Source organism: Pelophylax lessonae (genome assembly GCF_965119305.1).
Source record: "Pelophylax lessonae genome assembly, chromosome: 9".
Classification (NCBI taxonomy): domain Eukaryota; kingdom Metazoa; phylum Chordata; class Amphibia; order Anura; family Ranidae; genus Pelophylax; species Pelophylax lessonae.
In genome coordinates this window covers 81,817,332-81,831,097 of record NC_138776.1, presented here as the reverse complement: position 1 = coordinate 81,831,097, position 13,766 = coordinate 81,817,332, and the positions used below count along the sequence as shown (strand labels likewise).

Sequence of the window (13,766 nt, the reverse complement as noted above, 5' to 3'; positions counted from 1 at the left end):
TTTCTGAAATTGCGGGGCATTTGGCAGGCCCTCAGCATCATCACGTACAATGCAGAACTGCTGGCCCTGCTTCGTACATGATGACATTGAAAAGCTGCAACCAGCTGAGCAGCAAAAAGGAGCAGTTTCTGGGACTGGTCAAAGAGAGGAGGGCAGGGCAGGGGGAGGGGGGACTGGAAGCCTACTGGAGTGGGGAATGTGATGAGGGCCATGTCAGATGGGCGATTTATCTGCAGCTACCCTCTGTTTTGGATGCCCAGAACTATTTCCTATTGAAACTCTATCTTGCTTAGTTAGTTTACAGCAAAATCAGAAACTGAAATTATGCAGCTTTTCAGGTCACTGACTAGCTTAGCTTACTGTCAATTCTTCTTCATTCGCTCCTGTGGCTAGGCTATAGTTCTCTGATGAACAGCGCGTTGAGTGATTTGTCGCAGTGAATGTTAACAAAACCCGTCTATGTGATAAATTGCCAGTGACTATAGTAGTTATGTTGTCAGCTCCAATCGCTGGCCTAGGCCTGTGTGACATCAACCTAAATATATCACCTTATTCATCACTCCCTAGACTAAGGGGTCAATTCACTATAGGTTACCGCGAGATGGAGGTCACGTGACTTATCCTTCAAAAACATTGCATGAGATAATAAAAGAGTCAATTCATTTATGTAAAATATTGAATGTGAGGCAAATACTGCACATTTGCCTTTAGTAAATCAACCCTATAGTATCAGTGTGAAAATGTTCTCAGGAATGTAAATAAATTGTAACTTTTTATCAGAGGGATATTGTTTTCTGAATGAGAGCACACTGGAATGTTTTTATAGTTTCACAATATGCAGTACATGGAAGTTTACCAGTCAAATCAAAGTGTAAAGTGTAAAGGGTAATGATTTTCTGTAAACATTCTCCCCACTGTAACTGTGGGAAGATGAAGAAGAAGGGAGGGGTCTATATAAGGACTAAACCAGCTAACCCAGGGGTGGGCAAACTTTTTGACTCGAGGGCTGCAATGGGTTCATATATTTGACCCGGGGGCCGGACCAAGAGTAGATGGCAAAAAACGCTGTAAAAAATTGCGTGACTTTGAGCAAAAGTGTGAAAGGGGCCTTCAGTAATTAAGGTATAGCGTGCCCCCTTTCAATGCAGAGTGAACAGCATGCCCCCTTTCAATGCAGAGTGACCAGCATGCCCCCTTTCAATGCAGAGTGGCCAGCATGCCCCCTTTCAATGCAAAGAGACCAGCGGGCCCCCTTTCAATGCAGAGAGACCAGCGTGCCCCCTTTCAATGCAAAGTGACCAGCGTGCCCCCTTTCAATGCAAAGTGACCAGCGTGCCCCCTTTCAATGCACAGTGACAAGCGTGCCCCCTTTCAATGCACAGCAACCAGTGTGCCCCCTTCAAAACAGTGACTAGCGTGCCCCCTTCAATGCAGTGACCAGCGTGCCCCCTTTCAATTCAGAGACCAGAGTGCGTGCCCCCTTCAATGCAGAGACCATCGTGCGTGCCCCCTTTCAATGCAGAGACCAGCGTGACCCCTTCAATGCAGAGACCAGCGTGCGTGCCCCCTTCAATGCAGAGACCAGCGTGTGTGCCCCCTTCAATGCAGTGTGCCCCCCCCCCCCCGAGACCAGTGCACTTATCTTGCAGCAGCGGCTTCTCCTCAGTCCCCCGGCGTCTCCTCGAGTCCTCCCGTCTCCTCCTCGGCCAATGGCATGGGGTTTGCCTTGCGGCCAATCAGAAAGCGGGTATTAGACCCGCTTCCTGATTGGCCAGGAGGAGGATCTGTGTGACAATAGCGAATTTTCATTTGCTATTGTCACACAATGGTTGGGCTCGGGGCGCACTGCTCTGAGCCCCGGGTCCACCCTTTGCTGAAGCCTAGGACCGGGCGCCACTGTAAATGAATAAATTAGCTAGCGCTCCGTGGGCCAGATTAAAAGGTCCGCCGGGCCGTATACGGCCCGCGGGCCGTAGTTTGCCCATTCTTGAGCTAACCCCAACATGCAGATAAACTAGAATATGCCATTTCAGAAGCACAGCAATAACAAATTGTAGTTACACTGGGTTTCCACTAGATGTCAGCACAAAGATATTAAACATTACATAATAAAATGAATACAAAGGTGATGGATACATGGTAAGTGCTCTAGGACAGTTTGCTTTTAACTTGGGTTGCGCCGATACCAGTATCGGTTTTCATACAAATCCTCCGATACACCAATACCTTTAGGCTTGTTTTTTCAGTGGTCAGCGGGATTTCCATGCTGACAACTGAAATGTAAAAAAAAGACTGTAATCCAGGTTGTTAAAGCGGAGTTCCACCCTAAAAATTATTTTTTCACCGTCCGCTAGCTTAGATGAACCTGAAAAAGAATTGGATAATTACATTTTTTTTTCACTTACCTTGTTTTCAATGAAAATATACTTACCTTCCTTCCTCTTCCTCCCTCTGCCGTCACTTCCTCCTCGCATTGACTCCTGGGAGATGAGCATAATTGATCCCAGGAGTCAATGCGCCTGCACCAGCCCTGCTTGTTACACTGATGACTCATTCAGCTGTCAGAGGGGTTGTACAATTAAGAAGAAGGCAACTGCACACCAACTTGAGAGTGATAGTAGATGATAAAAACCTTTTATTGAAGATCCATAAAATCCAAAACGACAAACCAGAGACAGGAGAGTAAAAAACAGTTGACGCCTTTTTTACCCTCCTGTCTCTGTTTTGTCGTTTTGGATTTTATGGATCTTCAATAAAAGGTTTTTATCATCTACTATCACTCTCAAGTTGGTGTGCGGTTGCCTTCTTCTTAATTGTACAGCTGTCGGGACTACGGACCTAACCTGCACCTTTCTGATTGTGAGGACATTTCAACACCACAGCGGTCTCTGTACTCTCATATCTATTTGGCTGTCAGAAGGGTTCCCCTGCTGACAGCTGAAATTTAAACAAAAGAAATGTTCCAGCAATTGAAGGTGTAAAAAACAAAAAAACAAAAAAAACAAAAAACAGCTAGACAATGTTTATCAACAACATTGCTCAACCCCCTAAGCTCACACCACTACGACTTCAGGTACGACATGGGATTTACAAATCGCACCTGAAGTAGCATCTATTGTGTTTCTATGGCAGTCTCGTAATAGATACGATTTCAATTAGTGCGATATGAGAAGTAATTCATGTATTACTTTTTCAGGACTTCAGCACAAATTCTCTGCCATAGACTATAATGTAAATTGTGCTGCAAATCGTACCTGTGTCTATATAAGAACTACTTGAGCCCTGAAATGTTAAATATTAACCCTTTGCTAATTAAACTTTTGTTCACTGTTCCTCCCTGTGACATGGGCAGTCGCTCTCACTGAAGTAGGGCTGAAGTCGTATCAAATCATTAGAAACCTCACAGAAGTAGTGCTGAAGTCGTATCAAATCATTAGAAACCTCACAGAAGTAGTGCTGAAGCAGTATTAAATCATGGTTGAAGTCGGGCTTTAATTTGCACCACTTTAAAATCATACCCAGTGTTACCACAGGCTTAAACACAAAGATAAAAAGAAACATTGTTTTATTTTGTATCTTCCTGTTTATTCATCTACAGATCAAAGGGATGAACTGCAGATGAAATCAGTTAAAAGCAACCTGTCAAGTACAAAAAAGTTTTTATGTTTTTTTCTAAATAAATGTTTCTCTGTTTAACCCCTTATTAACCCTTAATTTACTTTAAAAAGCCCCATTAACTTCTTATTCTCCTTCTCCGTTTAATTATTATTTTCCTGCTGTTTTTTTTTTTCTTTCTTAATTTCTACTTTATAAACTATTAATGATTAAAACGATTTTTTGTTTGCTTTGTTTGTTAATATTTTTATACCTTTAACACATATATTGATGCATTTCACATTGGAAAAAGTGCAAAAATTAATAAGTAAAAATTTTAATGTCATTTTAAACAGGACAAATTAAATAATAAATAAAAATAATGCAATATAAAAGTGCAGTACCACTATTTCTTTTAAAAACTTTTTTTTAGTTTTCTAACATTTAATTGTCTAAGGATTGTGAAAAAATAACATTGCTGTAAGACAATATTCAAGAAAAGAAAGCCTTGTTCGTCTGTAAAATAAACAATATTTGTATTACGTTGTTATCTTAAATAATGACAAAGTTATCGCAGAATAAACAGGTCCATAGCAGAAATGTAGAAATTTCTCTGGTCCATAAGGGGTGAACAGATGTGAGGGCCGAAGTGGTTAAGAAGTGGGGCCACCAAATCCTTTACGACTGATCACTCATTCAGCTGTCAGCGGGGTTCCCCTGCTGACAGCTGAAGTGTAAACAAAACAGTTGCTGACAGGTATGGGTAAAAAAAAAAAAAGGTATCGGTACTCGTAAAAAATAAATGGTATTGGTGCATCCCTACTTTTAACATGTGATTCCTTATGAATGAATTTTCCCAAACAAAAACCAAATGCATTGTAAAAAAAAAGTGTTCAAGAAAAAATTTCTATGCTGCTCCTTTAAAATTTCCCATCACTGTTATCAACTATTCAACAAATGTTGTTTGACCCCACTATCAATTCGAAAATCAAATGAACATTCTTAACCACCTGACTCCCAGGCCAATTCTGACACTTCTCACGTATGAGTAAAAATCTACAGCGTGTTGCTAGAAGGATACTTAGAGCTGTTGTCTGTGAAGTGACACGTTTCCATTTATATCAGCGTGGTGAGCTGATACATGCTTGCTTTTCACATATCTATGAGGGTATTTTTAATCCTGTGCAAGATTTTTAAATAAATTATTTGAAGCAGAGAGCACTATGGTTTCTCCATTTCTATTCTGTACCATGCTATACGATTGAAAGAGAATAAGAAGTGGAAGAATGTTATTCAGGGGTGCTACTATAAGGCCTCATACACACTGGAAGTTTTTGGCATCAGACATTTTTTTCTGCAGCCAGTAAACTCCTCAACATGTTATCCTATGTGTCCATGCACACATAGGGGTTTATTTACTAGTTACATAGTTAGTGAGGTTGAAAAAAAACATCAGTTCATCCAGTCCATACCAAAGGGTGAGTAAAACAAAATACCAACCAACTCGTTCTCTTCATTCCTCCCAGGACCTCCTGCTCTCTAGCTTCCTTGTAACCTCTTCCCATGCTCGTGTCCAGGACTTCTCACAAGCCTCTCCCATCCTCTGGAATGCTCTACCCCAATCTGTCCGAATATCTCCTACTTTGTCCACTTTCAGACGATCCCTGAAAAAACATCTCTTCAGAGAAACCCATCTGGCAACCACCTAACAACTGCACTTTTATTTTCTCCATCAGCCCTTACCCCAAAGTTATTACCTCTTGTATCTCTTGACCCTTCCTCTTAGATTGTAAGCTCCAATGAGCAGGGCCCACTGATTCTTACTGTATTAAAGTATTGTATTTCTACTGTCTACCTTCAAGTTGTAAAGCGCTGCGTAAACTGTGCTATAAAAAATGATATAATAATAAAGGCAAATCCTCCGTGCACTGAAAGTGCACTTGGAAGTGCAGTCACTGCAGATCTGAGGGGGGACATGCAAAAAAAGAAAAAAAAAAACAGCATTTTTGCTTGCACATGATTGGATGATAGAAAACAGCAGAGCTTGCCCTCATTTCCAATCTCCCCCTCAAATCTACATGACCGCCCTTCCAAGTGCACTTGTAGTGCACAGTGGATTTGCCTTTAGTAAATCAACCCCATAGGCTGTTATCAGCAGTTTTTGGCAGAGGCGTTTTCTGGCTGGAAAAACCCCCAGAACTAGTGGGGTTTTAGAGGAGTTTTTCAGCTGTAAAAACGCTCTAACTCTGTTAAAAGCTGAAAAACGCCAAAAAACGTTGAAAAACTAGGCTATTCAGCGTTTATCTATGCTTTTGAGCCATAAGCTTTTGGGGGAGTATAGTTTTGCTAAAAAAAACACTACAGCTGAAAAACGCATTTTGATAATGTCCAGTGTGCATGAGGCCTTATGAGTGTTCCAGTTTCATCTTAAGTGGAGTTCACTAAGACGGATATGGCTCTGTAGTGGGGTCAGATACTGTAGGTGAGCAGGCACTTTATCTGAAGGTGGTGGGCACCGAACACACCGGATGCATTTATATTTCACTCTGTTTAGCACTATGATGGAGTTATATTTTGAGACTTTGAATTGGGACTATTTTTGCTATCACATTCGTTTTTTAGCTACATCGTGTTTTTGATATATTTTGTCACTATATGAACAAAAAAAATGATCCAATGCATCAAAAGTGAGATGCCTCCATCCCTAATTACAATACATAAAGGATACAAGGGTCATGGGACTTTACATAAGGGAAATCACAAGGTAAACATAATAGTACTTTTATTGCATAATAGCAAAGACAAATTTGATAATACAATCAAAGGACAGACATCTAAAGAAGAAATAATAATAATGAATAATGAGCTGATCTACAGTGAATAAATAAGAATAAAAATATCATTTCATAATCATTGCAATATTGGCATCCAAAATGTAACAGATGGAACAAGATACAAAATGGCATGTAGTATAATAACCAAATAAGTTCTTGTTATCCTAAAACTCTACGCGTTTCGTGGAACTGGTCCACTCATCATGAGTAGATGCAAGAGAATATCTGAAAAAGTGCAAAAAATGCCACAATGTTGTGTAAAGAATGATTGAACAAGGGTAATTAAATTAGGCATGTGGCCTGGTTACTTACAGGTCAGCTCAGAAAAAACAAAAAATAATAAAGTCAACAGCCATGGAGCAAGGGATCCAGGGGGAACGCCTATTCCGGGGACTGTGGCGGAATAACCCAACCGAACCCTGGGGCAAACAAAAGGTGGACCAGATGACATGAATCAAGAAAGTAAAGATATGTAGTGACGCCTCCAGGCAGTGTCAATCTGCAAAGGAATATATGTAAATATGTATAATATTAAATAGTAGCACACATATGACTATGTAAGTATAAACAAGCAAAAAATTGGGGGAGCAAACCCTGAACATGTATATCTAAAGCCGGTGCAGCTATGGACCAAGCAACATGTATATTAAAAAAGAATAGCGCAACCATGCAAAAGAAATGACTATCAAATATGGAGACAATCCATAAATAAAAATGGGGATTTAGTTCCACCATATGGCCATATCGTGCTCAAGCCCACCACTGCGTCAAAGTACCCCATTATCAGTGGGTCCTAAACTATCCATAAAAAAGGGGTGAATCCAGCCTCTCTTACCCTTGGAGACAACACTCCTTGCTGGGAAGGTGTGCTAATGCACTGCAGGGGACTCCTCCTATATCTACTTGATAGAGGACACCAATAGAGTACAGGTGTGTGTGGGGGATGGGATGCTCAACCTCAGAAGTCTGGTCAGACCGAATACATAATAAACAAGCAAAAAATTGGGGGAGCAAACCCTGAACATGTATATCTAAAGCCGGTGCAGCTATGGACCAAGCAAAATGTATATTAAAAAAGAATAGCGCAACCATGCAAAAGAAATGACTATCAAATATGGAGACAATCCATAAATAAAAATGGGGATTTAGTTCCACCATATGGCCATATCGTGCTCAAGCCCACCACTGCGTCAAAGTACCCCATTATCAGTGGGTCCTACACTATCCATAAAAAAGGGGTATGTAAGTATATCCTGGAGGTACAAAAAGAATTAGAAGAAAAGAAAATTAGAGCACAAAGGGGGACAAATCAACCCCAAAAAAATGGAAAGGATAAATTGCTAGTATATTATTGACCCACAGTAAAAACGTGTAGAAAGTAAGAGGTGCGGAAACAAAAAATAATTGGAAGGGAAAAACAAACTGGAACTGAAATTATATTTTTATACCTTATTGACTGCAGATCAGCTTCAGATTCATTATTTATTCTTTATATGTCTGTCTTTTGATTGTATTATCAAATTTGTCTTTGCTATTATGCAAAAAAAAGTAGTATTATGTTTACCCTGTGATTTGCCTCTTGTAAAGTCCCATGACCCTTGTATCCTTCTTTATTTTGTCACTATATGAACTATTGAGTTATACTGTGTTTTTGATATGCAGGCACACCTCGCTTTACATACACTCGCAAGTACGGACACATTGGCGTCAATAGGAAATCTTGGTCAGCTTGACATGGCACTCTTCCGGGCCTTTAACATTGGTGTCTATGGGAAATCTTTGTCAGCTTGACATGGCACTGTTCCCGAACCATAAATGACAGGGACACAACTTGGGGAGCTCCGAGAGGGGACCCAAGACTACAACATATTTAATTTTGAGGTCTGCCAGCTTGCCTAGGTTATTTACCTTGTGGTAGTTCTGGGTCCCCTTAATGTGATCCCCAAGTTTGGTGTCCCTGTCACTTATGGTTCGGGAGCAGTGCCATGTCAATTTGACCAAGCTTTCCTATAGACGCCAATGTTAAATGATAAAAACTGGGAGCAGTACAATGTCAAGCTGACTAAGATTTCCCATAGAGCTAGAGTATTTACATGCATTGAGAAGTGTAAAAGGGAATTGCTTCACTTTAAGTACATTTTAGTTTTACATACATGCTCTGGTCCCATTGTGTACTTAACAGTGGGTTATGCCTGTACATAGGTTCACTTACTATATGATTGTGCCGCACTTATATTTTGCACTTTTTGATTTAAATGTGAGTTTGGTGGACACACTCTGAGAAGGTGTTAGCAGCAGTCCTTACCTTGGTTTAGTAGGCTAACAATAATATAGATATTATTAGTGGTTGTTTGAGATGATTTTATTACACTATATAGAATGCATATGTAAGTCTTGCACATATATATATATATATATATATATATATATATATATATATATATATATATATATATATATATAAAAACAGTGATCGCACCACACATGTGAGGTATTATCATGAACATCAGAGCAAGCGCAATAAGTCTACCACCAGACCTCTTGTGTAATTCTAAAATGATAACCTGTAAAGGCTTTTAAAGTGTTGCCTATGGAGATTTTTAGGTACTGTAATTTAGGGCCGTTTCACAGGCCTACGCAATTATAAAGCTGGACATGTTAGGCACATATTAACTCGGTGTAACATCATCTTTTATATTTCACCAAAAAATTGGGTATTATATAGCGTTTGTGTGCACTAAAATTAATTTTTCCCATAAAAATTGCATTTGAAAAAACATTTTGCAAATAACATGTGACATAAAACATTGCAACACCCACCACTTTATTCTCTACAGCATCTGCTAGAAAAGTTCCTCCACCCCAAACTCGCTCATCAATGTCTTTATGAACTTATCTTTGTGCACTGGTCCAAATCATTTGGAGGAGATTATGGTGTGGGGTTGTTTTTCAGGGGTTGGGCTTGGCTCCTTAGTTCCAGTGAAGGGAACTCTTAAGGCATCAGCATACCAAGTCATTTTGACAATGTCATGCTCCTTACTTTGTGGGAACAGTTTGGGGTTGGCCTCTTCCTGTTCCAACATGATTGCGCACCAGTGCACAGAGCAAGCTCCATAAAGACACGGATGAGAGAGTTTCTGGTGGAGGAACTTGACTGGCCTGCACAGAGTACGGACCTAAACCTGATAGAACAGCTTTGGGATGAATTAGAGTGGAGACTGCGAGCCACGCTTTCTCATCCACCTCAGTGCCTGGCCTCACAAATGGGCTTCTGGAAGAATGGTCAAACATTCCCATAGACACACTCCTAAACCTTGTGGACAGCCTTTCCAGAAGAGTTGAAGCTGTTATAGCTGCAAAGAGTGGGCCAACTCTATATTGAACCCTACGAACTAAGACTGGGATGCCATTAACTTTCATGTGTGTCTAAAGGCAGGCGTCCTAATACTTTTGGTAATATAGTGTATACCAAAGCTATTCCTCCTATACTCTGTAAACATATTACAAGCCCAAGGTATAAGACTCCATGTATCTCAAAGCGTTATAAAATGGCTCATTTCTCTCTGTTTTAAGTAGCACCAAAGGCAAATCCTTTTTTCATTTTGGATAGAGTAAGAGGGGGTTTTAACCACTGACAGCTTTTTTTTTGCCATCTGTTTCCCATTGGGGAGATTTCCCTTTACTGCCTGTCCCATAGTCCAAACAGGAAGTGAAAGGAAATTGACCCAAAAGTAAGGAAATCCCTGATGGTCACCAGGGCTTGTGTCCCCATTGGAAGGTTTCCCCTCTATCACTGTTCTGGGGACAACTGTAAATATGGAATTCTCTTTCAATTTCAGTGACAACAGTGAACAGGACAAATAGAGAGGGTGAACCTCACTAACTGGGACACAGAGAGCAAGGTGGTCTAATCTCTCTCCATTCTAATCAAAAGAAAAAAAAAAGAAAAGTTTTGCCTTTAGTTAGACTTTAGGCCCCTTTTTCATGGGGTGGATCTGCTTGGCGGACTCCGCTAGCTCAGCGGGGATCGCCCTGTTGATCTCCACTGAGCAGGCTGATGACATGTTCAACTCTGCTCACTGTGCAGAGACAGACCTGTCAGAGTCCAGCTCTCCTCTATGGGGAGATCAGGTAAAAAACGGACAGCATGTCTGTTTTCATCTGCTCCGACCCGGTGGATAGATGGCGAACGTATCGCCATCTGTCTGTTTTCAGCAGGTCTTGTCGGATTGGATGCGAGAGGAGTATCAGCGGATATGTCCACTCACATCCGCCTCCCCATAGAGGAGAATGAGGGGCCTGATCAGGTCCGCCTGAAAGACGGACAGGCAGACCTGATCGGTCTGATTGCGTGAAAGGGGCCGAAAAGTAAAGCCAAAATATTTTGTGTATTAAGATGAAGCAAATCTGTCTGTATGGAAAGGAATAGTGCTACAAGAGTGTTGAGTGGAGCAAAAGCAGCCAACTAGAATTTACATATGCATTTATTATATGACTTCAGTAAAGTATAATCACCCTACACTTTACCATCTAACCATACAATCTTTGTACATTGATCTATCCAATCAGGCTGGTCCTTGCACTACATAGTTTTTGTTAGATCTAAAGGAGATTGTACAATCAGATTGTAAGGTGTACGGTTTTCTTTAGGGCCCGTTCACCCCAAATGCATTAGGCTGCACTGAGCATCTTTGGTCAACAAAGTCCCAGCAAGGCAACTGTACTGCAGTGGTGAGCACTACTATTTCAGTGCAGCGTGTTGCACTGCTTCCCAACCCACTGCAGTTAATAGAGAGGAAAAAAATGTCACTTTGAAGAAGAAAAATGTAAACGGTGTGATATGTCATTTATGACACATTGGCACGGCTCCCTTAACGCAGCCACTGTGTAAATAAGTCCTCATAGATTACTGCACTGTACACCCTTTATAGGATAATCCAGTATGAGTTCTATTCAGCTGCCTGTTGAACGTTCCTTCAAACACTTATTGGGCCCTGTTCACACATTTTGTAGCTTGAAGCTCAAAAACGCTCAACAAGCAAAATCCTATTTATTTCAATGACCCCTGTTCACATCTGAGCTTTCCATCGCTTGTAGAAAAACACCTGTCACTCAAAAAAGTACACAAGCTTCTTTTCAGGCAGGGTCGGGCTTTTTTTGTCTCTTTGGACTTGAATGGGAACGCCTGAAAACACTTGATTTGAGTGTTTTTTAAGACACTTTTTAGCGGATCTCCTCCTCCTAATGATTTCCATTTGCTAAAACAAAACGACTAGATAAAAAAACGCCTGACATATTTGCAATTCTGCTAAGAAAAAAAAAAAACCCTCAAAAATGCTTGAAAAAACACCTGAAAACACAAAGCTCTAGTGTGAATATAGCCTTAAAATTCTGCCAAGAAGTTAAATTTCCTAGAGGTCTAATGTCTTTGATTGTATTAATGCTCACATTACATGCGTTACAGTGGTATTCATTTTTAATGACACCCCAGCATAAAAAGGCAGCTCACATGCATTGCAGCACACCACAACGCATCATATCATGTTGCGTTACACATTTTGTGGCACGTTTGATTTTCAGGAAGTGTTGATATGCAGTCCTCTAATTTCAATAGTCGTTCTTATCATAATGTGCATTAACGCAGAGTAAGGCCTCATGCACACAGGGCATTTGAAAAAATGAACTGCAAAGCCAATCCTGATGCCAGAAAAAAGAAGCTGTAAAAACGTGCTTTTAGAAGCATTTTGTATTGGGAGTTAATGCATGTTTTAGTCATGTTTAGCAGCGTTAGCATTTAGCAGCCTTTCTCTGCCCTCTTCTATTTTCCAACCTCAAATCCAACTACTACAGCTTAAAAATGTCTGACGTATCCTTACGCTGTATGCAGCATCAGGCGTTTTTACAGCTTATCGCTGCTGCTCCAGAACGCACTGGCCATGGGATTTTTTTACAGCTTAAAAATGCCTATGCCACTTACAGCTCCTAAAAACCTGTGTGTGCCTGAGGCCATAGAATAACATTGAGGGGTGTTTTTAAGCTGCAATAAAAATGCCTGACGCACCAAAAAGCAGCTGTAAAAACGCCCTGTGTGCATGAGGCCTTAGAATGTAAACAGACCCATATTTCTGCATTCACAAACCTATTAGATTGTAAGCTCTCAATAAAAAACCCTCTTATATAAAAAATATATATTACTGTTCGGTCTCTCTTTATATTGTAAAGCACCGCACAAACTATTGGCACTATACAAAATCCTTAATGATAACAATAATATTTCTGTCCTACTTTAATATCTTTTTGAACTTACAAGGTACATGCAGTGTGTTTGCCTTCAGAAGAGTTTGCTTCATGACTGAAAATTGTGGAGGACCCAGCAAGCCCCGCCCACTTCTCAGGTGCACATACACAGGTGTGTGATCAGGTTCTGCTGCAGGTGTAAGAAGCTATGAGTGCTGCTGCCTCTGACCTGAGGAGGGCACTGCTGAGCCCCTGTGTCATTACCTGTAAAGTAAATTCTCATTTTATTTATGCACATTGAATATATACATATGTATTACATTTACAACTCTGGTGCTGCATCCGTAACACAAAAAAGAACCTAATAAAGGCTTACTCATTTGGTTGTTGAAATTTGCACTTCCTATATTTAGATTATATTCATGGACGCAAAGAGGCTTTTCAACTACTCTAAACACCGTGTGAATGTGGACCATGGTATCTGGGTGAATGGAAGTCAGGATAAATACATCACGTTTGTCCTTTCTGTAGCACCCTCCTAGATAGGTGCTAGTTTAAAAGCATTATTATGCTCCATCTGCTTATCAGGGGAGCCTGATCTGTTAGTTTTGCCTGTTACATGTGTCCATGTGTGATTCACTTGGTCTGAAGGAGTGTCCCCACTGTATCCAATAGGGGAGCCTGTCGGACAGTGGAGGAAACCCAGCCAGTTACACACAGGCTTTTGTGACGGTCCCAGTGGGAGGGCACAACCACAGTGCATCCTGGGATTGCTCATAAAAGCCAAGGGCACATGTGACAGGGCATCTTTGGCGGGAAGCAGGGTCCCAGGAGGGACGGCAGCAGGAGAGAAAAGCAAGATATTGGCTGGTGAAGGCACAATATTCTGGCAAACAGGAAGTGCAGAGACATGGCTTAAATCAGGAAGTTCATGGGAGGAGCAAAGGGTTCAAGGTTCAAGGCAATTAAGATTTGCATCAGGATCATTCAAGGATTTGTCCAAGGAGCTGTCCAGCATTTCAGGTGGCTCAGTAAGTAGAGTCATTGCCAGGCACAGTGGAGGTCCCAGGTTCAAAGGCAGGTCCTGACAGTAGCTGGATA

The 13,766-nt window shown here is 40.9% G+C and overlaps 1 protein-coding gene across 1 annotated transcript in view; it reads left to right on the top strand.

The window, feature by feature from the left end:
* Positions 1-3,019: 3,019 nt before the first annotated feature.
* Positions 3,020-13,766, top strand: part of LOC309564234 (uncharacterized protein) — a gene marked incomplete at both ends in the record, with an annotated part of 50,041 nt that continues 39,294 nt past the window's right edge. Inside the window, 2 exons of the mRNA XM_082268860.1 lie at positions 3,020-3,073; positions 13,079-13,142. Of these exons, the coding sequence (XP_082124986.1) occupies positions 3,020-3,073; positions 13,079-13,142 (118 nt within the window). The remainder of the gene's footprint in view (positions 3,074-13,078; positions 13,143-13,766) is intronic.